At 33.4% G+C, this 27,812-nt stretch overlaps 2 protein-coding genes across 2 annotated transcripts; both read left to right on the top strand.

Moving 5' to 3' along the window:
- Positions 1-3,009: 3,009 nt before the first annotated feature.
- Positions 3,010-9,503, top strand: LOC112006810 (disease resistance protein RPM1-like). The gene is made up of 2 exons (XM_065771577.1): positions 3,010-3,237; positions 3,461-9,503. Exon 2 carries the CDS (start codon positions 4,946-4,948, stop codon positions 7,196-7,198), a length of 2,253 nt encoding a protein of 750 aa, XP_065627649.1. The 5' UTR covers positions 3,010-3,237; positions 3,461-4,945; the 3' UTR covers positions 7,199-9,503.
- A 14,960-nt stretch (positions 9,504-24,463) lies between these two features.
- LOC112006809 (disease resistance protein RPM1-like) lies at positions 24,464-27,152 on the top strand. The gene has a single exon (XM_065771638.1). The coding sequence runs from the start codon at positions 24,874-24,876 to the stop codon at positions 27,112-27,114; it is 2,241 nt and encodes a 746-aa protein (XP_065627710.1). The 5' UTR covers positions 24,464-24,873; the 3' UTR covers positions 27,115-27,152.
- The last annotated feature ends 660 nt before the right edge of the window (positions 27,153-27,812 follow it).

Below are 27,812 nucleotides of genomic sequence, written 5' to 3' on the forward strand. Positions count from 1 at the left end.
CACTTTTTTCCTAGGATCTGTTGCACGAAAGGGATAATATGACAGCATAAATGCAAAAATCCTTCAAGGAGTCCAAGGCAGGGAGTTTGTTTAAACTTTAAAGTTAATGGGTTGAACTACTAGAAGGGCCTTAAACGATACAGGCCCTTTTTTAATATGGGATTTTGAATGAACTGTGGAGAGTGACTCTTTAGTGAACTTTTGGGCTGACTATTTGGGCCTTGGATCAGCCTGTTAAGATTTACAGTCGCCCCTGCAATTTATCAAGATAATGACCACCGGTGACCTGAAAAAACCCGAAGACTTAGAAAATTCTCGTTCACATTCTTCTCGTCCAATGTAGGCTTTCTACCCCAATGGGAAAGAGCTAACTTTGTCTGTTGCACTTGTTTTTACTAATCTCAGACAAGGTTCCTAAACTGCACAAGTGCATTGGTAAAGACTTTTTTCTTGTTCATGTCTGGCAAACTATAGAATAATAGAAGTATATAGAACTGGTTCAATTCCAATATAAGTTAAACCAACTGAAATGATTTTATTTTATATAGTTTGTCAAGAATCAAGCCATAACCAATTTTAATTAACACTATTTGACATGCTGTTCATGAATTTGGGATTTTGAAGGGATTGTATTAGGAAAAAATGAAAATGACGACTTTTATATGTGAATATTTTCTAGCCTTATTTAGAAGTTTGAACAAGCTTTTTGAACTAAATTGTCACCAATCTAAAGACTTTTGGAATCAATTATTTTGTTCATGGCTGACCTGCTTTGTGGTTTGCAAAACACCCTCTTAGCTTCCAAAAACAATTTCTTCAAAACTTCCTATTCCTAGATCGAGTTTATTACTCAACAAGTTGAAGGATTCACATCTTGATAAACAAAGATTTACAAAAAAAAAAAAAAAATGAACAGAACAGAAAAGAAAATGTCATATTAATTTGCTTGTTTGCATGAATTGATAAGATTATAATTGATGATACAAGAATCTTCAGTGAACCACTGTTCCAAACAGGACCAAAACTAGGATTTGAACATGGGGAGGGGAGGGGGAGGCCAGGTTTAATGTAAGCTTGTCGAATTTCATTGCCTTCATCATTGCCTTCAATAACACTATAATCTCATATTTGTGGACACAATCTAGTTTCACACTACAATGAGCAAATAATAATTTCAATGGTGGTGATTTTTCAAAATTTTCAAATCTCGCTACCCTTCTATCAAAATTTTTTTTTTTTTTTTTAAACCTTCATTTCTTTGTCTTTCAATCAGGGTTGGTTGGCGCCGTATGCAAGTTAGGCAGCTGCCTAAAGCATCCCTAGTGAAAAAGGATCTCAAATTTTAATATTTATTTAGCCCCAAAACTTAAGCAATTAAGAGAAAAATTCAAAGAAAAAAAAATGATGAGATATGTTACAAATATTACTACTTAATTCTCACAAATTAATGTGCTACTACTAAAAAATAATTTAAAAAAAATTATTTATTAAATAGTTGAAACTCACTAATCACATTCATTGTTTCATTTATGTACTAGTTAGCTTTACCATTTTACAACTTGTAATCTTCTGCTCACAAGCTGAAGAATCATTCTCTCTTAATTAAGAAAAACTGAAATCAAAAGACTAAAAATAAAAAATAAAAAACAATCTCAAAACTTAGTTTCTTTGAATTCATTCCTAGAAATTTTGCCTCTCCATTTAAAGCATAAAAAAGTGATTTAAAAAAAAAAAAAATTAAAAGCCTCTTTGCAGTGGTGCTTCGGACCTTCTTCTCCTTTTGACGTTCCCATCAGGTTTGTCCCTAAAAACCTCAGTTTCAGATTTGTGTAAAACCTCTCTCACTTGGTCTGGTTTTGTGCAACTGTAAACTAGCTTACTCTGGTAGTGGTAAGAGTTCTGAGGACACATAAGTCAGAAGTCATTGCTTATCAAGGATGTGGATCCACTTTTAATGATAAATGCTAGTGTCATAAAATAAATAAATAAATAAAAACTGTGTAAATTTTGTCACAACTTAAAAAAATAATAATAAAAAAAATCCACACTTTTACTGCTCGCAACCGTCACATGTCGAATTATGTGGCACTAACATTGCTCACTTTTAACGGGTAAGACTGCCTTACACCATGCTTGAGCTTCACAAGGTACAAAGCATTCTACATTTTCTGTTTTTGATTTAACTGTATCCTATTCCTCCCACTCACACCTCTATCTAGTGATTTACATATAGATATTTTCCTCTCTTTTTTCTTCTTTATTTTTTTTAAAGTAATATTTAACCAAAAAAAAGTTTTTGTGAATAAGGTTCTAATTTAGTAATTGTCTTAAGGTCGCAACAATCAAAATAGATTGAGAGCCTTACTTCCAATATTTGTTTTGGTGTTGTTTTCCTATGAAAGACGCATGAGTTTTCAAATTTTCCCGTGTGAGACGCTTGACTAAGGCTTGAGTTGGTGAGAGATGTGAAAAAGGGTATTTTGGTCTCTTTCTTCATTTATCTTTTTCCTATAAAGCTGACTCACATCTGAGAAAAAGACACATAAAACTGTGTAAAGGTTGCAAAAAAGCTAGGTCGTAAAGAGCCCATTAACACAACCCTCGTAAAATTAAGCAAAATGAGAGGCCAAGAAACAAGATCATTTAGAGGGTGTTTGGATTGACCTATTTTCAGTTACATAACTCAAAATCCTTAACTCAAAACTCAAAATCCATGGGACCCACCAGTTGAAATATTATTTGGTTTAGTTTCTAGCATTTGTTTCCAGTTCTCATATCTCAAAATTTTGAGTTTTGAGAATGAGAAATGAGAACTCCTCAGAAGCTGTTTTCAATTTTTGAAATATGAGTTTTGTGGCATTTTTCATAAATAATTGCAAACGTGTAGGACCCTCTTTAGTGTATGGTCACATCATCCTCAAAGCCGTTGGCCTCTGTTTTCCTCTCTACTCTTTACTCCTCTGACTTCTCCATTTAATCCATTTATACCTTCTCCGTTTTTACGCCCACTCCTTCTCCATTAACACCTCTCACCCACCTTTACCAACATACCATTATTTCAAACTTTTGCCTTTTCTTTTATTGCTCAGACCTCTCACTTGTTCCATTTTTTCACAAGCTACTCTTAACCCAGCACAAAGCGAGAGGAAGAAGAAGGAGTCCCAGCCAAAAACAAGCACACCCCGACACTTCCAATACCGACACCGACACTGGTTTGAGAATCCAACCTCTGCCTAGGTAACCGCATTTTCTCTCTCTCTCTCTCTCCCTCCGTAAACCCACCTTGCTTTGTTTTGTGTTCCTCTAAATTTAAATGTTTGTATTTCAAAGTTTTTGTTCAAATGCTCTGTTTTGATTTTGTTTGTGTTTCATTGTTTTTTTCAATTTCTCTAAACATTGATGGGTTTTGTAAAATAATGAAATTTATGTCTGATGGGTTTTGTAAAAAATTTGGGGGCAGAGTACGAAGGGGAAATCAGACACAACAGAGGCCTAGAGTTGAAAAGGAAAGGACGAACCCATGGGGTTTGGGCATAACAGTGGGTACGATTAGCCTAGAAGACACGGAGAAAGGGGTTTGATGGAGATTGGTTTCAACCAAAATTTAGGGATTTAGGGGTTCTTTCAGGACAGAGGAAATGAGTAAACGAAATCCACCATAGCCCATAAAACAGAGAAAGAAAAGGAACTCACCAGTTGGCTGTTTGCAGGCAATGGGTCTTCATAATATGGAGAAAGAAAATGAAATCCACCTTTCTCTTACATTCGGTGTGTGTGTGTGTATGTGTGTGTGTGTGTGTGTGTGTCTGTGGAGATGAAAAACAGTGTTTTGGGTGAAAGGAGAGAGAAGAGGACACGTACGAGAGAAAACCAACATTCTGACTTGTGCAGGCTATGGGCTCCACCAAAAAGTGAAAAAATTGAGAACTAAGATATGGGACACGGTTTTGAGATATTGGAGCCAAACAATTTTTTTCAATTTTGGGTTTTGAGTGAGATAGAGTTTTGAAGAATGAGTTATATTTTTGAGTTATGTGTTTTGAGTTTTGAGATACTTCCAATCCAAACACCCTCTTATTCTTCATTACCTTTTTGGAGAATTCAATGAAAGAAAAGAAAACTACAAGGACGGGACCCATCCCACCTCATCAAAAAGACAAAAACTACCACCGTCAGTTGTTGACTTGTGACACATGAATCAAGATGTTTAAATAATCAACAGAGAGATAAAAAGAAAATGAGATCAATTTAGCAAGCAGAAAGAAAGAGACAGAGATTCTATTCTCACTTGGTGTTCGTGACTCATTTTTTAGTGAGTGTGTGCAAGGGAAATTTCGCTTAGTTGGTTCTCCCTCCACGCAGAATAAATGGACTGCTCTTGTTAGATGATATCACACTACTAAATTTTCCCATTATTCACGGTGTTTGGATCTTGACTCTTTTGTCCAATTCCTTTGATACAACTAGAACTAGAAGTCATTGGAGCAATACTGAAATTGCAAGTTTCTATTCCATTTCCCTAAACTACACTTCACCCATCTTTTTCCACCATAATACCAGACCCACTTCTCCAAGCTAAGTCCTTGTTGTTCACATTAATCTTCAATATATCCCACCAAATAGTCATCACCGTCCATACCCTCAATCTAACTCAACACCCAGTCTTTTTCATGAAACCAATACCAGGATCATCAATGACTTCAAAACCCATGATTCTAAGGATTCTACATCATCATTTTTCCACTTCTCCATCTCTATCTCCAAACTTAGCCACTCGTGTCACCCAAACCCATTTCCATGCCTCCTTGTTTGTAGATCAAAAACCCTTTTAGATAGCTCAAATAAAAGAACCATTCAATCATCTATAGTCATATTAGTGATTCTACGAAAAGCAACAATATAGCAAATAGTGTGTGTACTTGAATGATCTAAGAAGGAAGAAGAAATGGCAGAAATTGTAGTTAGCCTCATTATTGAGAATTTGGTCCAGTTGTTAGTCCATGAAGCGAAATTTTTGATGGGTATCCAAGTTAAAGTTGCAAACATCAAAGATGAATTGGAGATCATTCAGTCCTTCCTCAAGGATGCAGATGCTAGGACCGAAATAGGGGACATGAGCAATGTTGAGAAAACATGGGTGAAACAGATAAGGGAAGAAGCTTGTCACATAGAAGATGTTATTGACGAATACATACTTCATTTAGCAAAATGTTCTCATGGACGAAGGCCAGGATTATATTTTCTCCATAAAGTTTTTCGATTTACCATAAAATTGAAAGCAAGAAGTGTGATAGCCTATAAGATTCAAGATATCAATAAAAATCTCAAGGAAAAGAGAGAGCGGGCTGTTAGATATCACTTCAACACTATAAATCAAGGAGGATTGGGCAGCGACACTAGAAGTGATACATGGCTTGACCCTCAAGTAGAATCCCTTTTCATTGAGGAGGCTGAGGTTGTGGACATTGAGTCACATAGAGACAAATTGATAAATTGGCTGGTAGAAGGATCATCTAATCACATGGTGTGTTCAGTGGTCCGCATTGGTGGGCTTGGCAAGACCACTCTTGTTAAAAAAGTGTATGAAAATGAGAAGATTGTAGCTCACTTCAATTGTTATGCTTGGATCACTGTGTCTCAATCATACAAGATGGAGGAACTACTAAGAGAAATGATAAAGCAGTTCTACAAGGCAAAGAAGAAGTTTGCTCCTAAGGAAATTGACACAATGAAAGTGATATCACTAATTGAAGAATTGAAGCACTATTTGTGTGAACAAAGGTATGTAGTAATTTTTTATGATATATGGAATATAGGATTTTGGGAACATATAAAATGTGCTTTCCCAGAGAATGGCAAAGGAGGTAGAATAATAATCACAACCCGAAGTGAGGATGTTGCTCCTTCTAACAAAGAATCTCCATATTATTATGTGTACAAGCTACCACCTCTACCTTTAGAAAAAGCTTTGGAGCTCTTCTACAAGAAGGTATTCCAATGGGAAAAGGGGCAATGTCCTCCTGAGCTTTATGATTTGTCATGTGTAATAGTTGAAAGATGCGGAGGGTTACCTCTAGCAATTGTGGCTATAGGTGGCCTTTTGTCAACCAAAGCCAAGGTTGTCTTTGAGTGGTGCAAAGTTCTTGATAGTCTTAGTTTAGAGTTTGAAACTAATTCCCGCCTTAGAAGTATCACCAAGATTATATCCTTCAGTTATCGTGATCTACCTAACAATCTCAAAGCATGTTTCTTATATTTAAGCATGTTTCCAAAGGATTACTCTATTAATTGTGCTAGACTAACTCGGCTATGGATAGCTGAAGGTTTTGTAAAAGAAAAGAAAGGGAAAATGTTGGAAGATGTTACACATGATTACTTGAGTGAACTCATTCATAGAAGTTTGGTTCAAGTGGCACAGGTTGATTTTGTTGGCAAAGTCAGAACTTGTCGGGTTCATGATATGATGCGTGAGGTTATTGTTTCTAGGTCAGAAGAATTGAGTTTTTGTCATGTTTCAATGAGTAATTGCTCAATTTTTAATGGAATTGGTCGGCACCTCTCCATTCAAAACAATGTAAATACTCCTTTGGAGGGTACTTCTACTTCCCAAACTCGTTTAATTCTTATGGTGGGGGTAGTCAAGGTATCCAATTCTTTTCTTGCTACCTGTTTTGAAAATTTTAAGCTCATGAAAACATTGGATTTTGAAGGAGCTCCTATAGATTACATTCCTAAAAAAGTGGGTAACCTATTCCATCTAAGATATTTAAGATTGAGAGATACAAAAGTACACATTCTGCCAAAGTCTATAGGTAAACTACATAACTTTGAGACTTTGGATTTGAAACGTTCCCTTGTGTCTGAGCTACCAAAGGAGATCAACAGGCTCCTTAAACTACGATATCTTGCAGCCTACTTTATAAATCGTGATATTGAATATAATATTGATCATCAGTGTGCGGTAAAGATATCAAGTGGTATTGGGAAGTTAGAGTCCTTAAAAAAGCTTCAGAAAGTGGAAGTCAACAACAACACTCTTATTTCAGAATTGGGAAGATTGAGGCAATTGAGAAAGTTGAGTATCTCCAAATTGAAGAGAGAAAATGGGATTGCTTTGTGCACTACATTGGAGAAAATAATCCACCTTCAGTCATTGAAAATCAGTGCAATAAGTGAGCAAGAAGATATTGAATTATAATCAATGTCTTCTCCTCCACTCCTCCTACAATCTCTTGTCCTAAGAGGGCGACTTGAAAACTTGCCAGAATGGATTCCTAAACTCAAGAATATAGTTAGAATTGGTTTAACTTGGTCAAGATTAATAGATGATCCATTAGAGATCCTTCAAGCTCTACCTAACTTGATGAATCTTGTGATTTACCAAGGATATGAAGGTGGACAATTACATATTGAGGAAGGAGGCTTCTAGAAACTCAAGTTTCTAGGGCTCACAAATTTGAAAAATTTGAATAGGTTGATAATAGATGAAGGTGCCCTGCCTCTTCTTGAAATGATTGAAATTGGACCTTGCCCACTACTGGAGGAGGTGCCCTCTGGCATCCACCACCTGAAAAACCTCAAAGATTTGGAATTTTTTGAAATGCCCAGGGAATTTGTGCTTAGTATGCAACCAGATGAAGGCCTTGATTTTTGGAAAGTCAAGCATGTTCCTTTTGTTTGTTTTTGGTATAGGATTCAAGGGGAACGCTATTGAAAGGGGAAAAATATCTCTTAAACCCGAATAAACGGATCCATCATTTGCACGGGCCCCCTGTGGACGGACCTGATGTGAACGGGCCGGATATGGACGGGGTGAAGAATGGTGGGCTAGTTGTCCATGGGCCTGCTGAGCCCCTAATGAGGGATATTTTGACTCATTCTCATAAGAGCCTAAATAGAGTCCTTGCGCTAGTAGGACTCCGGAAATCTTATATACTTGGTAAAAATCTTCCGCATAAGGAGGAGACTTATTCATCACGTTTAGGATTCTACAAGAAGAGTCCTATAAGGAAAAGACTTCCGCGCCAAGGAAAGGATGTCAACCTCAAGCCACTATAAAAGCCCCAATACCCTCACAAGCCAAGGTACGCATAATTAACCCTCTCTAGCACTCTAGAGTTGTGAGCATACTTTCTGACTTAACTTTCGGAGGGTGTTTGGCCGGCACCACACCGGTGTCCTTCGATAGGTTTTCTCTTTTGTCTCGTGCAGGTTAGTATAAGAGGCGAGAGGAGTATCATGCGATCCATTGGTGAATTTTCTTGATTCATCAGCTACAAAATCTACAAGCTTGGTGATTTAGAGTTGTTGGAGCATCTGCGAAGGTAAGTCAAGAGGTGGACAACCAAAGTGCCCTCAACATTTTTGAGAAATCACAGGTATTATATTACCCTTTAAGCAATTATACTATTATTTTTACTGCATTACCAAAGGTTCATACTGGCAATAAAACATATTTCCTTTCTTTTATCATTTTGTTGCTACACAATAAAAGATTTAATTAGAAAGAATGAAATGATTCAAATTCTAATGCCAGAAGTTGTCGAATCCATGATCTTTTAAATTGGACAACGACCATAAATGGGGATACTTTTGGAGTGTCAGTCTCTTGTTCTTGAATTAATTCCTCATTTGTTCCATTCTCCAAAAAAAAAAAAAAAAAATCCTCATTTGTTAAATTATCGTGGGATTGACCTTATTATTACAATTGTATTGTTGTTGTAACAGTTCTTTAATACTCAATCAGATTACCAAGTTTGTTCGTTGTGATAGGTGATAAACTTGAGTGCTGAAGTTTACTTTTGTTCTTTGTGATAGGTGATTCGTTGTGAATCACAGTTTGTAAGCTTGCATTTCTCCATTTCACACATTATAGACCTTTTTCTTTTTTGCATTGTTTATAAAATTTCCCTTTTTATTTATTTTGCTATTGTTATAATTGATAGGCTTCAAATACCAACATCTCAAGGATATTCAAGTGCCAGATCGTACAGGATATAGTTTTTCTCTCAATCAACCAGAATATCAGTTGCTGATTCTCTCTTGCCTGACTGCCTTTGTCATTGTATTGTTGTTGTAATTATGTTGTCACTATTGCTGTAGTATTGCTACCTGATTCGTTGCAGATTCTGCCTTGGTGAGAATTTGCAGTTGCAATAGTGCTACTAGTGAGAATCCAATGTGACTTAGAGAGAGGGAGCTCCCAATTTCCAAAGAAATAACACCGTATGGAAGAACTAAATTCATAAAATCCAGGTCCCCAACTTCTTGTATCTAATACTTACATTTTAAAAAAAAAAAAAAATTCGGGTTAATAGGTGCTCTTAAGACATTTGTTAATGGACCATTATGGTCAATCAGCCATAATGTACATCAGTGGTTGATTCTCCCCTACATGGTTGCCTTCGTTGTTGTATTTTTGTAACAATGTTATTGTTTCAGTGTATCAAGCATATGAACCTCTTGAAAAGACGATATACAAAAAGGGTGATGTTTTAGTTAAATTTGCATTTGATCTTCGGAGTGGTTTAAGAATGTGAAGTATTTCATTGGTGGGCTTGCAAGTAATGGCTTTGATACAGCTAAAAATTCTATTTGTTGAAGTTTCCCTTTAAATTTTGAAAGAGTAAATAATTTGTATATGTTTTCATTATTCATCCAAACTAGAAAACTGTTAGAACAGAGTTATTTGTTCAAATTGGGGAGTGTCTCCATGTGTCTTTAAAGATTAAGGTGTTGTATATGGCGTGGAGCAATCAAAATTGTTGTGTGCAGTTTTTTATGTTGCAGCAGTGTTGTTGCAGGTTTTGTTTTGCTCTTTGGTAAGTGTCATTAGTTTGCAGTGTTGATGCAACTTTGGCTGCTTGTGTTTTGAACCTCTGCTATCACGGTTCTTGTATTGATATATCTAAATCAGTCACTGGAAAACAAAAATTCAATTAGTGTTAAATATTTCGTTGGCTCTGAGTAATTTCAACCATTACATGCTCACATTTTTTTTCTTTTGACATGTAATGTTTTGAAGTTGCTAAAGTCGCATTTGGAAACTTGAATTTGAATTTAGATTTGGATTTTAAATCAATATATTTAAAATGCATTGATTTTAGATATATTTCAAATCAAATGATTTTAAAATTTTAAAATTTTTGGTAGATTTGGTCAAATTCAAATCTTTGATATTTTAAAACTATAATTAAAAAAAAAATTAATTACTCAAATACAAATTTACATGATGCCCAAATCATGCTATTCAAACACTCCATAAATAGTTTGACAGACATTTGCCATAAATTGTGAAGACTTAAACTATTATGTGTGTTCTCTATTCGTCCAAAGAAAGATTTTTAATCAACTATGAAGTACGAACACATACATGATATATCTAACCTTTCCCTGTTACTCCCCTCGAGCTACAAAAACATCCCCAACCAATAACAAACACTGCATGTAATAATCTACCACTTTGTGTATTTTCTTTTATTAATATTTTGTAAACACTGAATGGATATTAGTTCTATTTTTTATAATGTATATTCTTCAATTTTAGCATAATTGGAGTTACAATTACAAGGGCGGTGGTGACTATTTTTTTCATTTTTAAAAATTGTTTTTGGGCTTTTGATATTTTTATTATTATATTGGCTCTGGGCTTTTGATATTTTGAGGAGGTCATGGCTTAGATGGCATTACATGTTATGTCTGACTAGGTAATGTGTTGCTGTGTTTTTTGGGTTTAGGCCCATTGGAGGTGAATGTATTTGTGTAAAGCTTTGGAACATATAGTGGGTTTTTTCGTGTTAAGGGTGAGTTGTTTGATGTTTTTTTTGCATGTAGTTGTTTGATGTTTAGCTAACTAAATAGCAGTATTCACAACACCTTACATTTTGATTCTCTATTCTAAATTCTGCTTCATTTAAATATCATTTTCTTATTTTCTTCTAATTTTCCTTCTTCAACTAATTCAAAATCCACAACAGAAATAATAATTAAAAAAAAAAAAAAAGTTGTTTCAACTTTCAATCATTGTAGAAAATCCATAAACCTTTCTACTTCAAGTCTATTTAGGAACTGCTTAATTATTTTGTTGAAACTGAAAAGGTATGTAGAAAAAAAAGTTAAAAGCTAACTTTTGGAGCAATGAGACCCCCTTAACAGTGCAATAGGACCCATTTTAAGAGCAAAAAATAAGCTAAAACGTAAAATAAGCTAACTTTTTCTCAAATTTCAAACGGAACCTTCATATCATGACCCATCTTAAAACTATCGCTTAAAAAATCTCTATTTAGAACCACTCTTGAAATTAATTGATTGATCAATAATGGAGGATATGAATTTTGTTATGTCCCTGCATAGCTTCAACACCTCCTATTTGCGCAGTGACCTATCTCTAACACAACCACCACAAATTAAACCCACTAAATCCATGTATTAACAACCACAGGAATTATGATAACAGTCCACAAAGTCAGGTGAGAAACCACTTAAACCACCGCCATTTCTAAGCTACCTCTATTTTTAGGGAAGCAGGGTTGCGAAATTTTATTTTGGTTACTGAGTTAATAACCCAATGTGGGTTTTTGGAGTTTATTAGGCTTTTATTTATTTATTTATTGGAATAATATTTAGCTAAACCAAAGCGGATGCTCAGATAACAAAAATGATAATTAATCAAACTTGAGTGGTAAAATTTGTTGTTATCAACATAACTAGAAAAATGAGAGGTTCAAAGTTTTGAGGTAAGATTAAAGTTTGACTGATATCAGACCGTGATGATATCATTATTAATTGAAATACAAATAAAGAAATTAAAATTGTAAAATTAGAAAAATTGAATAATAATAATTATCACGGTATATCTTAGAAAATTTAAACAATTTTCAAAATGTATTTTCACAAATGTTGTAAGAAATATAAAAAATATTAATGAAATATAAAAATATTAACAAATAATGTATTTATCAATCCTTCAAGTACAAAAGTATTTTAATATAATATAAGAAAATTTTCAATATATATATATATATATATTATTAGTTTGCATTTTTGTTTATTTGTGTGGTCTTAAATAAGAAATCGAAAGGCCAATAATTAATTATCAATCCTTCAAGTACAAAAGTATTTTAATATAATATAAGAAAATTTTCAATATATATATATATATTATTAGTTTGCATTTTTGTTTATTTGTGTGGTCTTAAATAAGAAATCGAAAGGCCAATAATTAAGTTGTGGTGTTGGACCCACTCCAAGAGTTGTTACAAAAGGTTAAATCAAATAAATATTTCTTCTTCCCTCAAAAAAAAAAAAAAAAAAAAATCTTTATTAGCTAACACAAGGAAATTTGATAGCCTGGTTGTTGGTGTGTTGGGCTGAATGCAATCCAATAGGTTTTTTAAGTTTTCACCTCTTTGCTAGTATTTAGTGATGTTAAAATAAAATCCTCTGTTTGTAGAGGAAAAGGCAAAGTACATTTATGTTGCCTTTATATTATATTTAACCTCTCTTTAGATTTATATTATATGTTCCCTTTGAAAGCTAGAAAACACTACAATTTGGAACAGCTAGGAAAAAAGAAGAAAAAAAAAAATGATGGTCTTAAATAATAAATTGAAAGGCCAATAATATATATATATATATATATAATTCTTTATAATCAGACCAAGATACCGATCAGTTTTTGATATTGACGGAGATTAAACCCCAGATCTTTTATTTAACTATTAGAAACTTTATCAGTTAAGTTAACGGAAACCCACGAAAGGCCAATAATTAATTAGTAGTAAAGGACTTACTTCAAAAGGTGTGAGAGAAGGTAATTCAAATAAATATTTTTTTCATTAGCAAACACAAGGAAATGTGATAACCTAGTGGTTGGTGTGTTGGGTTTAATGCAATCCAATTGGCCTGTAAGGGAATTCTAAGTTTTTACCTCTTTGCTAGTTTTTAGTCTTGTCGAAGTCAAGTTAAAAAAAATCCCACTGTTTGTACAGGGGAAATGGCAAAGCACCTTTATATTATATTTTCCTTCTCTTTAGATTTATATCATGTGTGCCCTTTGAAAGCCAGAATACCAAAAAGGAAAATGAAAAAAAATGATTCCTCCAACCATGAGTTTTATACCTATTCTTGGTTTTCAAAATTCAATTAGATTTCAAATTAAAGTCTAATGTGATGCTTTTTATATTCCATTTAGTTTTCTTAATTTTGGTGCAACTATTTAATACACTACAAAAAATCAAGGAGTCCAATTTTATTTTCTTATTTTTTGTGCTATATATATATATATATATATATAGATCCAAACCTAAAAAGAAAAATCAAACTACATTCTAAATTGAATTACAATTGAGGTCCAATTTTGCGACACGTGTCCAATTTAAGACTTTAATTTTTGTGCCAAATTAAGAAGAGACTTATTAAATTAACCAACCCATGAACACAAATATTATTTGAATACCTAGAGTTGACAGGGTAGTGTACAAGAAATCAAATCATATAGAAATGATAAACGTCTTGAAAGCCTTGAAAATGTTATGAGGTGTTCGAAAATGGTTGAAGTAGTTGAATAGGAGGATCACTATGACTATTGCCGTTGGGAAATTTACCAAAGATGAAAATGAAGAAGGCAGGAGTTTTTATGGAACTTTGCCTAAATCAAATGATTAAATTCAATTATTGCGCCGTATGCCCCATCTATTTTTTTAAAAAAAAATTCTTGTGCCAATTGAATTAATTCAGTACAAAATACGAGAAGTCTAACATAAATGGACAATTAAAACCCACTCATATATCAAATTCTATATTTAAAATTAGAATAATAAAGAGTTTGAAAGTTTTTGCTTTTAAATTTATTAATTTTTTACATAATACTATGAATAGTGACTTATTAGGTAAAATCTTGTATATATAATGTGTGTACATGGGTGTGTTTTCAATATGTTCGTGTATATGCACAGAGTTCTAAACTAGTTAGTAATATTTATGGCAAACTATACTTCATTTACTTTATTTTAAGATGAGTTCAAGGATTAATTATAATCACAAAATTTTCCCTCTCTTTAAAAGAAATACCATTCACGCTTTCAACAATGGCAATTCTAGTATGCAATTAGTTAAAGATTACTAAAATAATAATTTTCAGCAAAATCAAAGACGAATAAAATATGGTAATCATCATATAGTCCACGTTTTATCCCCAAAACATATCCACATGCCACTGCTTAACCCAATCAGGACCAAGGACTCGATTGTCAAGCTGAAATCCAATTTGCCCAAGCAAACTTCAACAAAGCGCCCATTAAATCCATGAAATACAAAAATCATTTTTATTAAGCCTGAAACCCAACCACTATGAGCCACAATTTAGACTTCCTTTTAATTGCATTATACCTCTTTTGGAAATTCCTATTGGTAAAATAGAGAATTACTGTCAAAAATAAATCCACTTAACTTAAGTCTATCATATTCTATAAAAAGTTACAATTTTAAGACTAATTCATTTTATATATTTCTATTTTAAAACTGTCCGATAGTTCAATAGTATATTAAATTTAATAACTGAAGGCATTGTTACGAAACTAGATTAAACTTTTAAGTAAAAAATTTACAAAAGTAGAAGCAAATCAACGGATAAAAATTTTATGAGTAACTTTTGCTAGGAATGATGGTGTTTGTTATTCTTAATCCTTTTGAAATACGAGCTATTGATATTGGCTCCTCCTCTTTTTTATCATCTTCACTTCCAATACCACTTTCTCATTTCTTAAAACTCGATTCTGTTCATCACTCAATTTATAATTGTTTTATCGATCAATTTATAAACTGTATGCAACCACGTTCAAAGATGAGCTTTTATCATGATAAACAACGAGCATGTGTTACTGTTAGTTTTCTTAATTGCATCCGGTCCAATGAGAACAAACCAAATATATATGTCGGTGCTAATTGCTTGAAGGAATGCAAATACAAACAAAAAAAAAAAAAAAAAATGAAAGTATCCGTTTTTATGGACTTTGTTTAGAAGAATGTTACGCAAAGGAAATTGGGAAGCACCATTAGACTAGGTATGTAGTCTTTATCTGTGTCTCTCAATATTCTAATCCATAATTATCTAAATTGTGCTTGATTTTAGTCTATGGCAATGTGAACATGGCAGATAGAAACAACTGAGAAGGAATGAAAAGCAAAAAGTCCCCAAGAAAGAAGAAGTCCCAAAATATATATAGGAAAAGGTACAAATGAATCAATTTCTCTCTCTCACTCTCCTTAAACTCTTCTTGCATCTTGATTTCTATTTTAATATTTTTTTTTTGATCTCTTATACTTTTCATCTTCTATCAAACCCATTTTGTATTAAGAGCAAATGTTCAAACAAAGTGTAAAAGAAGCTGAGCAAAATATTGCTAGACATGCCTAGGATGTCAAAGGCAAAGATGATAAGGTCATGAGTAATGTTTTGTGCTTATTCTTAATTCTGAAATCTATATTTCCCTGTTTTTACTAATCCAGGTCTTATCTTTTCAGGAAAAACCTTCTTGGAAAGTGCAGGTTTGGACAAGAACATAAATATATGAGTGTAAAACAAGAGGACATGGAAACACAGAACAGAAGAGAGAAGATGCTAATATAGCAAGGAGCAAAAACTCAAAAACACTTCTCATTGCTTTAGTTTTTTCTAGTGTCTGTAAATACTCCTATATGTGCTGTCTACATACATCGTGCTATTACATTATCTCTATGTACATGCTCACAAACGCATACACAACAATAACCACCATTTTTGTCATACATACTTATCAGAATGGTGGCAAGACGAAGAGGAAACACCTAGCCAAAGAAACAGAGGGCAAGTTGAACTGCAAAATGGAAGAAGCTGATAAACTACATGTAGCTTTTGTATATGTGTTACTAAACGACTTGTAGTTTAGTGTAGTTATAGAAAAAAAAAAAAAAAAAAAAAAAAAGTATCCGTTTTTATGGACTTTGTTTAGAAGAATGTTACGAAAGGGAAATTGGGAAGCACCATTAGACTAGGTATGTAGTCTTTATCTGTGTCTCTCAATATTATAATCCATAATTATCTAAATTGTGCTTGATTTTAGTCTATGGCAATGTGAACATGGCAGATAGAAACAACTGAGAAGGAATGAAAAGCAAAAAGTCCCCAAGAAAGAAGAAGTCCCTAAATATATATAGGAAAAGGTACAAATGAATCAATTTCTCTCTCTCACTCTCCTTAAACTCTTCTTGCATCTTGATTTCTATTTTAATATTTTTTTGATCTCTTATACTTTTCATCTTCTATCAAACCCATTTTGTATTATGAGCAAATGTTCAAACAAAGTGTAAAAGAAGCTGAGCAAAATATTGCTAGACATGCCTAGGATGTCAAAGGCAAAGATGATAAGGTCATGAGTAATGTTTTGTGCTTATTCTTAATTCTGAAATCTATATTTCCCTCTTTTTACTAATCCAGGTCTTATCTTTTCAGGAAAAACCTTCTTGGAATGCGCAGGTTTGGACAAGAACATATATATATGAGTGTAAAACAAGAGGACATGGAAACACAGAACAGAAGAAAGAAGATGCTAATATAGCAAGGAGCAAAAACTCAAAAAAACTTCTCATTGCTTTAGTTTTTTCTGGTGTCTGTAAATACTCCTATATGTGCTGTGTACATACATCGTGCTATTACATTATCTCTATGTACATGCTCACAAACGCATACACAACAATAACCACCATTTTTGTCATACATACTTATCAGAATGGTGGCAAGACGAAGAAGAAACACCTAGCCAAAGAAACAGAGGGCAAGTTGAACTGCAAAATAGAAGAAGCTGATAAACTACATGTAGCTTTTGTATATGTGTTACTAAACGACTTGTAGTTTAGTGTAGTTATAGATAGAGTGTTAGTTAGACATGCTTGGCACGTGAGAGAGAGAGTTAGTTTGTTAATACTGTTTAATTCTGTTAATCTCATTGTTTCAGCTGTATATATATAAAAATCTGGTGTAATTCCTTGCTAATTAATCAAGTTCATTTTACCAAAACTCAATCTTTGATAATATTCTTAACATGAGTTCACTCTGACTAACACAGAAAAACACACACACACACACACCATCTAAATTGCAATACCAAATTACCAACACAGAAACAACCAATTCTACACCACTCTTACTGTCGCTGTTGGACATTCACCAATCACCATACAGATTGACCCAACTCTATTAGGAAACCCAGTCCTTTAAGACTGAGTCCAAGCCCAGTCACTTAAAAATCCAACCAGCCCATCAGCTTTACTTAAAATACCCATTCACGCCAAGCCCGATCAGTTTCTTAAAATAAATAAAACTCAATCCTAGCCCCACAATGAATAAGCTTCAGCCCAGCTTAATTGTAAACCATTCCTAAACTCAAATCTAGAGTGCACTCTCAGCCGAAGCCCATTGTAAGCCCACTCACACTCAAATCCAAGCCTAGATATAAACCCACATTCATATAGAAAGACCTAGACACATTAATTCAGCGAGCCCTAAAATTAAAGTCCACTAGCCGACACTCATTCAATTGCAAATTGACCTCAAACTTTCCCAAAATTCCAGTTTAACTACAAAACTTCCCAAAATTACAACTTAACACCAAACCTTTCTAAAATTATATTTTTCACTCCTTAAACCTTTAAAATTTCATAAAGGCCGCCAAGATCATGAAAGTAATCATTTTGATCTTAAATTTCGTCTAAATAATTGGAGTATTTCCAAGATTAATAAAATTATCAAATGTCATTCCAGTTGCCCAAAATATTGACCATTACTTTCTCTTTGTCTTCTTTTTGCATGAGAAATTGCCTTGGAAAACAAATTTCACAATTGAGCAACTTGACCTAGACTAAGGAGTGAGGTAACTTTTCTCTGCTCTGATTCACTTTGAATGGCTTTGATCCATGGTGAACAAAAAAGAGGATTGTTCTCATGTTCAAGTCTAGCTACTCAAAGAGAGAACAATCCATGGCTCTCTCTCTCTCTCTCTCTCTCTCTCTCTCTCTCTAAGTAGCTATGGATTGTTATTTATTTAATACATTCACCTCATGTTCAAGTCTAGCTACTCAAGGATTGTTCTCAATTGCTATTTATTTAATGAATAATCCATTAAAAGTGCTTTAAGTCTTTCATAGTTTGATAATTCTTAGGTTTCATGAAGGATGCATTGGTGAACAATTATATTTTCAAATAATATAGAAAGGTGCAATGCCTCTTTTGGAAAAGCTTCACATTGAATCAATTCCACAACTAAAAGAGTTGGACCCTAGCATTAGTACATGATGAGAAGTCTTTTGAACTACAAAACATTATGAGGAATGGTTCATTGTCCATATTCTTTAGAGATATTCTATTTTTTTTTTTTATGAAGTCTGAGTTTGTCTATGTGTTTAGTGATTACTCGAGTAAAAGTTTATCAAGATGATATCACACCAATGACTATTAATATACAGTCCATAACTTGTGATGTATTAATAATTTTAAACTGATTGTCACAAATCCATGTATAGATTAGATTCCTCTAGGAAATGAAGGATTTGACATTAAACAAATTATATAAACTTATCTTTATTTTGTACTTCTTAAGATACTATTCTTTATCAATATGCATACTTTGATGGAGTAATGGGAAAAGCAATGGAGAAAGAGAGAAAATGAAGAACCTTTTGTCAATACTTTAGAAATTTTTGCATAAAGTTGCATCACTTTGATAGTTTGCATGCACAAACAATCAAACAAACAATAAATAAAAGATAGGGCACTAACATAAATATAAAAGAAGCGTAATGGAACAGGCTCAATTGATTTAATCCCATCGTGTTCTATTTTTAATGTTTGAAGTACTCTAATCATTATAAATTTATAAATTTTTTAATCTCTATGATGTTGTATTATCCTTTTCATATTTCTTATTTTGATTTCATCGTGGTCTGAGTGTTTAGAAAGGTACATAGATGCCTCAAACTTTTAGACTAATTGATCAAGATAATGACTACCCAACAAACTTAAAGACTTTTGAAAGTTTTCGTTGAGAATCCTTCCCTTCAATGATTTGTTTAGCAGACAGGGTCACGATCTGATTGCTTACCTCAATCCTAGGTTCCCTCTCCCAATAGGAAAGATCTGACTTTTCTCTTGTACTTGTTTCCTTCAGCCAAAAGCACTAGTCTAGAGTTGTAAATAAGCCAAGTTTTGGTGTGTAGTGAGTTTTCAAACTTAACAATGACAGTGACATATTCAAGCTCGGCTCAAGCCTATAAATGATGTTCGAGCTCGAGCTCATCAAAAAGTCTCAAAGGTTGAACTCGACTTGTCTTGGTTTAATTTATTAATCAAGCCGAGCTCAAGCTCAATATCAGAGTCAAACTTTAAGCTCAATATCAAGTTTTTGCGCTTGTGATCTAATACAAATACATTATCAAGCTTATATAAGACTTATTTGATTTGGACAAGTGGTCCCAACTCTCAATTACTTAGTTATAGCAAGACATTAGTTTTATTGTCAAGATCATATCAAACTTATTATCAAGTCCATAAATTAGACTAGATTCAACTAGTTTTGTATCGAATCCTAATATTCAAGAGTCTATTCATGAACAATTTTTATTATTATTATTTCTTAAGACTTGGCTCATTTGTTAAAAACGTGCTTAAAAGGCTCAAACTTAACTTGTTTAAAAACAAAAAACAAAAAAACATGAATAAGTATTTTTATCGAGCCAAACCCAAATTTTTGTTTATTAATGACTTGATTCATTTACAATAAAAATCAGCGGAACTGATCTCAAACTAGAACGAGTAATCCTGACAACAAGTGGAGAAAATTTTAAAAATTAATTTATGTCCATAGCTGTCAAAATTGTGAAAGCATCTTGGCAGTAATATCATAGCACTTTTGGACTCTCTATTACGAAATAAGATAAATTGTCACAACCTTTCTCATGGCACTCAAAAAAAAAAATGGTAAATAGTGAAAGGGGAGAGATTAAAAAGAAAATGAGATCTCTTCAGTGAATGACAGCATTATTGACAAACTTCAGTGAGCAGAAAGAGAAACGGATTTTATTCTTTCATTCGCCATGCATTATGTAGTATGTACTGCTCTTATTAGATCATGCTCTTATTTTTCCCACTATTCGCTGTATTATTGACTCTTTTGTACAATTTCATTGATACCAAAATTCCAGGTTGCTATTCCATTTTCTTTAAAAACACCACCTTCTATAGCTCTTTCTTATTTACTCATCTTTTGCCACCATTGCCAGACCCACTTTTCCAAGCCAGTGCAGTTCACATTATTTAATCTATCTTACCAAAATGAAATGAAATAAACTAAACTAAACCTAAAGGTGCTTCTTGCTTTAGTATTAACAATTGGATAAAATTATTTCGTCTCTTTTTTCAAATAGATATTTAGGGATCTCTCTTGGTCATAGATTCCCACTAACATTGGCACAATTTTTGAATATTCTACTATGATTGAAAGATGAAAGGTTTCACACTTTCTCAAGAAATAGAAAAAATAAAATTGAAAGGCAGTGGAGAACCAAATGAACGGCACTATAGTGAATCACTAAAACTTAGAGCATTCCCATCCGCTTATTCCAAATATATGGAAAATTATTGAATACTCTGGAAGTACCATAAATACATATCTCTCCTCTTACATGAATTTGGGAGTATTCTATAATTACCCTAAATATATATAAATCATTTTTTCTCACCAAAAATCCACTGTTTCTGTTTTATATTACCACTTTTACAACACACTTTACATGTCATTCTTTATTTGGCAATACACACATTAAAATAAATTTACTTTAATACTTCAGCAAGTGAGAGAAGAGAGGGAGAGTGTCAAATAGGAGAAAAGAGAGAATAAAAAAAACTTTCACACAATGTTACAATGGCTATGTATACTTAACCATTGTAGCAAGCAATGCCGGCTCTATAGGTAAAGCAATTGATGCGGCCGTCTAAGCCCCCAAGTAGAAAAAAACCCCCAAATTTTAATCAATAGGTTTTTTTTTTTTTTTTTAAATGTTATAATAGTATTAATTAAGTCCAAATATTAGTCAATGAATAAAATAATATTTTTTTTATCTAATGAAAAACAAGAAGAAAAAAAATGTTACTTCCACAACATTTTTCACAACACTTTCAAAATAAATCCTAAAAGATAGGTTGTTACAGGGTATTATTGATGATAAAAAATTAATTTCAGTGATGAGTTTAATTAGAACCAATAACAAATTAACACCTAAGATTTGTAATGAAAATATTATGAATTTAGCACTTAAAAAAAAAAAAAAAAAAGAGCAATACAAAAATAAATAAATAAATAAAAATCACAACATTTTTCACAAGTTGAGTTGACAAACTTTTACTAGTTTTTATCAAAATCCACCACTAACATCACTTTTTTACTTACCACTATCAAATTATCAATCTGTTACGTCAACAGGTATAAAAAGTTTTGTCAAATTTTTTGTCTATAGACTTTCAAAAAAAAAAATTTACATGATTCATGTTAATTAGTAGTAATTTTTCATCTAAAACAAGATAATTGAATTTCAGTAATATTTAAAATTTTAAAAATCATAATTAAATATATAAAAGGTCTCAATTTCAGTTTACGTCTTTAAGCTTTCAAATACATTAAGCCGCCCCTAGTAGCAAGTACTAAGTAGTGAAGTTTTATGAAAAATACCTCACCGGATTTGGGGTGTTTTTGTGCATTTTTTAATGAAAACATTTTGCATTTTAATGGATTACGTTAACCAATGAGAATGCTTAGAGAGTATAAAAAAAGAATGAGGTCAATTTATTTGTGTCCCACTGTAGTGGTGGAAAGGACAAAAAAGGCCAGAGGGAATGCATTAGAACAATGTTTATATATATATATGTATATATTTTGCTATTCCTTACCCCAAAACAATGGCACAATCTCCCTTCATCATCTTTATCCGTAAATGCGACTACTTGTAAAGCAAACTCCATCTATGGGACTCTGTTCCTAAGCCCCAAGCATACAAGGAGACTCCATTAAAAGTACTTTGAATTGTAAGAACTCATGCTCTTTTGCAAGCTTAGCTTTTAAACAAGTACTTTTTTATGTGGAGGATAATTATCATACATTTATGGTCAGGTTGAAGTTGCTGCTTTGTCTACTTAAGAAGAAGAAGAAGAAACAAGTTAATTTATTGTGCAAGTGCAATTTAAAGAGCAGGTACTATTTTGTTTTAATTCCTTTTATTTTGCAGAAGTGCTAGTGCAAGTCAACATCAGCATATTTGTTTGTTGTGAAGCAACAACTTGCGAAAATTAATTGCAGTACGCATTAGAGTAGAATTCATCCAATGACAAGAATCAAATAAATTTATTTAAGTGAATTAAGAGTTAAAAAATTCTATTGAAATTAACGGTGGGAGAAAGAAACATTAAAGACATGATGTTGTTCTTAAATTCTTAAATTGGGTATCCTGTAGTGTTAAGTTATAAATTCTTTTTTTTTTTTTTTTTTTTTTTTTGGCAACCAAAAAAAAAAAGTTATAAATTCTTGTAATTACCTTGTAATTTTTAGTGTTGGCTTTATATGGTATCATTTCTTGTAATTCATGCTTAATTTCCTTGTCTTTGTGGGCTTTATTTGTAATTGGGTTGGGCTTAGAAGTCAACTAAAGCACTGCTAGAAGTGCAAATCCGCGAGATAGTTCAAGAGACCCAATTGGCCCACAAATGAAGCACGTGTGCTACATGTGCTATTTTAATATTCAGTAAAGTCTCAGCATGGGAGATGACTTGCAAGACAACTCGTGAGACTTGTATTGCAAATTGCCTAACATAGCAGACAAATTTGCTATTTAGATCACTTGCTGTACCTTTCCCTTAGTCATTATATATATACTCATTTTCCATGAATTTTGCTCTAAGCACCCATCTCAGAGTTGATAAAATAGAGGATTTCATTGAGAAAGACAAATACCATCAATTCTATATATTCTTGTCTAGGGGTGGCAAATAGACGAGTTGAACAAGTTTTGGGTTAGGTTATATTTGAGTTGGGTATATAATTTCCCATTATCCATTTATTATCCATTTAAATAAATATTAAATACCCAATAACTACCCTACCCATAAACCCATTTAATCACCCAAGTCCCAACGTACCCGTTAAACCCATTATTTGATTTATAAGCATTCTAATTATTATAAAATTTCTCTCAAAGGAAATTACCAAAATATCCACGGTATGTTTGTGATTGGGATGGCAAATGGCAATTTGAGACTTACCCAAATGAGAGTCTTGTCATACCTTAGAGAGGAGATCACCCCAATCACAAACATCACCATCCCTTAATATTGTGAGTGTTTGGTATTGCTAGGAAACATTGGAGCATATGTAAACTTATTGTCATAAAACCCATGGAGCATACGTAAACTTATTGTCATAAAAAAACTGCTTTCTAAGTGTTTGACCATTAGAAACCTCTCAACTTTTGTGCATTCCGCATTCAATCAAAAACCAATGCGATGTGAAAAGCACAAGGAATGAAATTCAATTACCAAGGAGTCATGACTCATGAGAGCTAAAAAATCACACAACTCAATTGAACAAAACCAAATCCTGGCTAAATTAGTTTACTTTTCTACCCAGAGTTTATTTGGTTGTTCCTAAGCTTAAACTACCAAGTGCCAATCCACCAAACATAATGCTCATATCCCTAGTTGTTCGTCATAGTTGTTAGTATTGTACAAAATGTAATATATATCAAATCAAATTAAATTAAATGAAAATATAATTTTTTTAAAATTGTTATAATTATTATAGATCCAAGTAGCTTGAATGACAATAAGGAAGTTAAAGAAAAACAAAATAACAATAATCGATAATAAATGTTGGAGATGATTAGAAGAAAATGGACCCGAAAAAAATGTCAATGATGAGATAATTTTGCAGAATGGTGAAGATAGTGGTAATAGTGAATTGAAATATGGAGATGAAGTTGATTAGGCAATATGATTAATATGGTGGTAGAATTAAATGTTAACACACACTTAGGCAAGATGATGAATATGGTGGTAAATCGAAATAGTAATAAGAACAAGGAATTGGTTGGGACTAAAAACTAGATGTTAACTAACTCTTTTTTCCTCTTTTACTTTCAAATGTGATTTTTATTTCTATTATATCTGACAACGAGTTAGTTCATTTGCAGTTTACTGTGGCTACTGATTTAAAAAGAGGAGACATGGCAGAAACCACAGTCAGCTTGGTTATAGAGCATTTGGTCCCATTGTTAATCCAAGAAGCACAATTGCTTAAGGGTATCCATGAAGAAGTTGTAGGCATCAAACGTGAAATGGAGATGATTCAGTCTTTCCTCAAGGATGCTGATACAAGGGCTGAAAAGGATGGCATGAGCAATGTTGCAAAAACATGGGTAAAACAAGTTAGGGAAGAAGCTTATCACATAGAAGATGTTATTGATGAATACATACTTCATTTTGCAAAACAACCTCACAAGCGAAGGCGTCGCTTTTATTTCTTGCAAAAGATTTCTCACATAACCATAAACCTAAAACCACAACATGTAATAGCCTCTGAGATTCAAGGTATCAACAAGATACTAGACGGCATCAGAAAGAGTGGTGAAAGATATGGCTTCAACACCATAGGGAAAAGATTATCTAGTAGTGACACTAAAAGTGTTACATGGCATGACCCTTGAGTGACATCCCTATTCCTTGATGAAGCTGAGGTTGTGGGCATTGAGAATCCTAAAGCTGAATTGATAGAGAAGCTGGTAGAAGGACCATCTAAATGCATGGTGATTTCGGTGGTTGGCATTGGTGGCCTTGGCAAGACCACTCTTGTCAAGAAAGTGTACGACAATGAGAAGGTGACCATGCACTTTGATTGCCACGCTTGGATCACTGTGTCTCAATCATACAAGATGGAGGAGTTGTTAAGGGATATGATAAACCAATTTTACAAATCAAGGAAGGAGTTTGCTCCTAGAGAAATTGACATAATGAAAGAGACATCACTGATTGAAGTATTGAAGCAATATTTACATGAACTAAGGTATGTAGTAATTTTTGATGATTTATGGCATACAGAATTTTGGAGACATATAAAATGTGGTTTCCCTGAGAATGACAAAGGTAATAGAATAATAATCACAACTCGAAGTGAGGATGTTGCTCCTTCTGACAAAGAATCTATATATTATCATGTGTACAAACTACCACCTCTACCTTCAGAAAAAGCCTTGGAGCTCTTCTACAAGAAGGCGTTCCAACGTGAAGAGGGGCACTGTCCTCCTGATTTTATTGAGTTGTCACGTGCCATTGTTCGGAGATGCGAAGGGCTGCCATTAGCAATTGTGGCTATAGGTGGTCTTTTGTCAACCAAAGACAAGGTTTTGCATGAGTGGCACAAATTTCATAATAGTCTTAGTTCAGAGATAGAAAGTAATCCTCATCTTATAAATATCACCAAAATTCTATCCCTTAGTTACCATGATCTACCTTACAAGCTCAAAGCTTGCTTCTTATATTTCGGAATGTTTCCAGAGGATTACTTTATTAACTGTGCAAGACTAATTCGACTATGGATAGCCGAGGGCTTCATAAAAGAAAAGCAAGGGTTAACATTGGCAGAGGTTGCACAAGACTACTTAAAAGAGCTTATTCATAGAAGCTTGGTTCAAGTGGAGATGGTTGATTCTAGAGGCAAAATTAGAAGTTGTCGAGTTCATGATATGTTGCGTGAGGTCATTCTTTCGAGGTCGGAGGAGTTGAATTTTTGTTTGGTCTCAATACAAAACTACTCAAGTTTTGACAAAATTGCTCGACGTCTCTCGATTCAGAACAATGCAAATGCTCCTTTACAGAGTATTACTAGTTCTCAAACTCGTTCTATTCTCATTTTTGGGGTAGATGAAATGCCTAAATCTTTTCTTGAAATTTGTTTTTCAAATTTTAAGCTTATGAAAACAATGGATTTTGAAGGTGCCCCCATCGATTACATTCCTAAAGAAGTGGGTAACCTATTCCATTTAAGATATTTAAGCCTGAGAGATACAAAAGTACAAATCCTTCCAAAGTCCATAGGTGAATTGCACAACTTAGAGACTTTGGATTTAAAACGTTCTCTTGTGTCTGAGCTACCAGCAGAAATTAATGGGCTCCATAAGTTACAATACCTTGGTGCATATATTGAAAATTTTGATACTGAATTTGGTATTGATTCTCGACGAGGAGTAAAAATACATAGTGGGATTGGGTGTTTACAATCCTTACAGAAACTTGTTAAGATTGAAGCCAACAATGCGGCCTTTATAACAGAATTGGGGAGTTTGAGACAATTGAGAAAGTTTGAAATAGCTAATTTGAAGAGAGAAAATGGAATGGATTTGTGCACTGCATTGGAGAAAATGAGCCATCTTCAGGCATTGACTATTAATGGAGCAAGTCAAGAAGAAGTGCTTGAATTGCAAATGATGTCTTCTCCTTTGCCCCTCCTACAAAGTCTTGGCCTATATGGGCGACTAGAAAAGCTGCCGGAATGGATTCCCAAACACAAGACTATAGTTCGAATTTGTTTATTCTGGTCAAGATTAATGGATGATCCATTAATGGTCTTGCAAGCCTTGCCCAATTTGATGATTCTTCGAATTTACGATGGATACATAGGTGAAGAATTACATATAGAGGGAGGAGGCTTTTTGAAACTCAAGTGGCTAGGCCTTCAAAATTTGGAAGGATTTAATAGGTTGACGATAGATGAAGGTGCCTTGCCTCTTCTTGAAACAATTTTAATTGGACCTTGCCCACAGCTAAAGGAGGTGCCCTGTAGCATCCACCATCTGAAATGCCTCAAATATCTAATATTTTATGACATGCCAACTGAATTTGTTCTTAGTCTTCAACCAAATGAAGGCCCTGATTTTTGGAAAGTCACACATGTTCCCTCTGTTCTTTTTTGGTATAAGATTCAAGGGTTACGACACAAAAGCTACAAGCTCGGAGATCCAGAGTTGTTAGACCGTTTGCGAAGGTAATTCAAGAGGTGAAGAACCAAAGTGCCCCCACCACTTATGTGAAATTACAGGTATAATTCTCTAAGCCATTATACTATTATATTTATGGTGTTACCAAAGGTTCAGACTTGCTATAATTTTTTTTTTAAATCTTCTCTTTTATTTTATCCTTCTGCTGCTACAAAATGAACGATTCAAGTGGTGAGAGTGAGAAGGGAGATAATTTTGGTGTGCATGACTTGTTCTTTATGCCTTTATACATATTATGAATCTTAATGCCTTCCTACATATGCCTTCCTACATATGCCTCTCTCTCTCTCTCTCTCTCTCTCAATTGAGAAATAGTGAGGGAGGCGGGACGTGGTGTTTAAACCATGGATATCCCAAATTTGAAAGTCTTTTCTAATGAAAGGAAATGTTACAAATTGTTACTTAAAAAAGTTTCAAATTTTCAATCAATTTTTTTTCCTCTCTCTTTCTCATTCTGTGGCCTCTAACTAAAAATTTTTTGATGTAAAAACTAGCTTGAACTAGTTAGTAAGGAAGTAATACTTGCCAACAGTGAGTTAAATTTGGTGAATCAATGTGTGTTTTGTCTTAAGATTGCCATCATAACATTTTTGTGAGATAAAACTTAATTCTTAGAATTTCATTGTTGTAAGAGAAGTTTAAAATTTGACAAAAATAAAGTACCAAAAACTATCACACAATTTTTTTTT

This window comes from Quercus suber, unplaced genomic scaffold (genome assembly GCF_002906115.3).
Source record: "Quercus suber isolate HL8 unplaced genomic scaffold, Cork oak 2.0 scaffold_46, whole genome shotgun sequence".
NCBI lineage: Eukaryota > Viridiplantae > Streptophyta > Magnoliopsida > Fagales > Fagaceae > Quercus > Quercus suber.

What these genes read in the sequence shown, in the direction of transcription:
- LOC112006810 (XM_065771577.1), top strand. Translation starts at nt 4,946, where the DNA reads ATGGCAGAAATTGTAGTTAGCCTCATTATTGAGAATTTGGTCCAGTTG.
- LOC112006809 (XM_065771638.1), top strand. Translation starts at nt 24,874, where the DNA reads ATGGTGATTTCGGTGGTTGGCATTGGTGGCCTTGGCAAGACCACTCTT.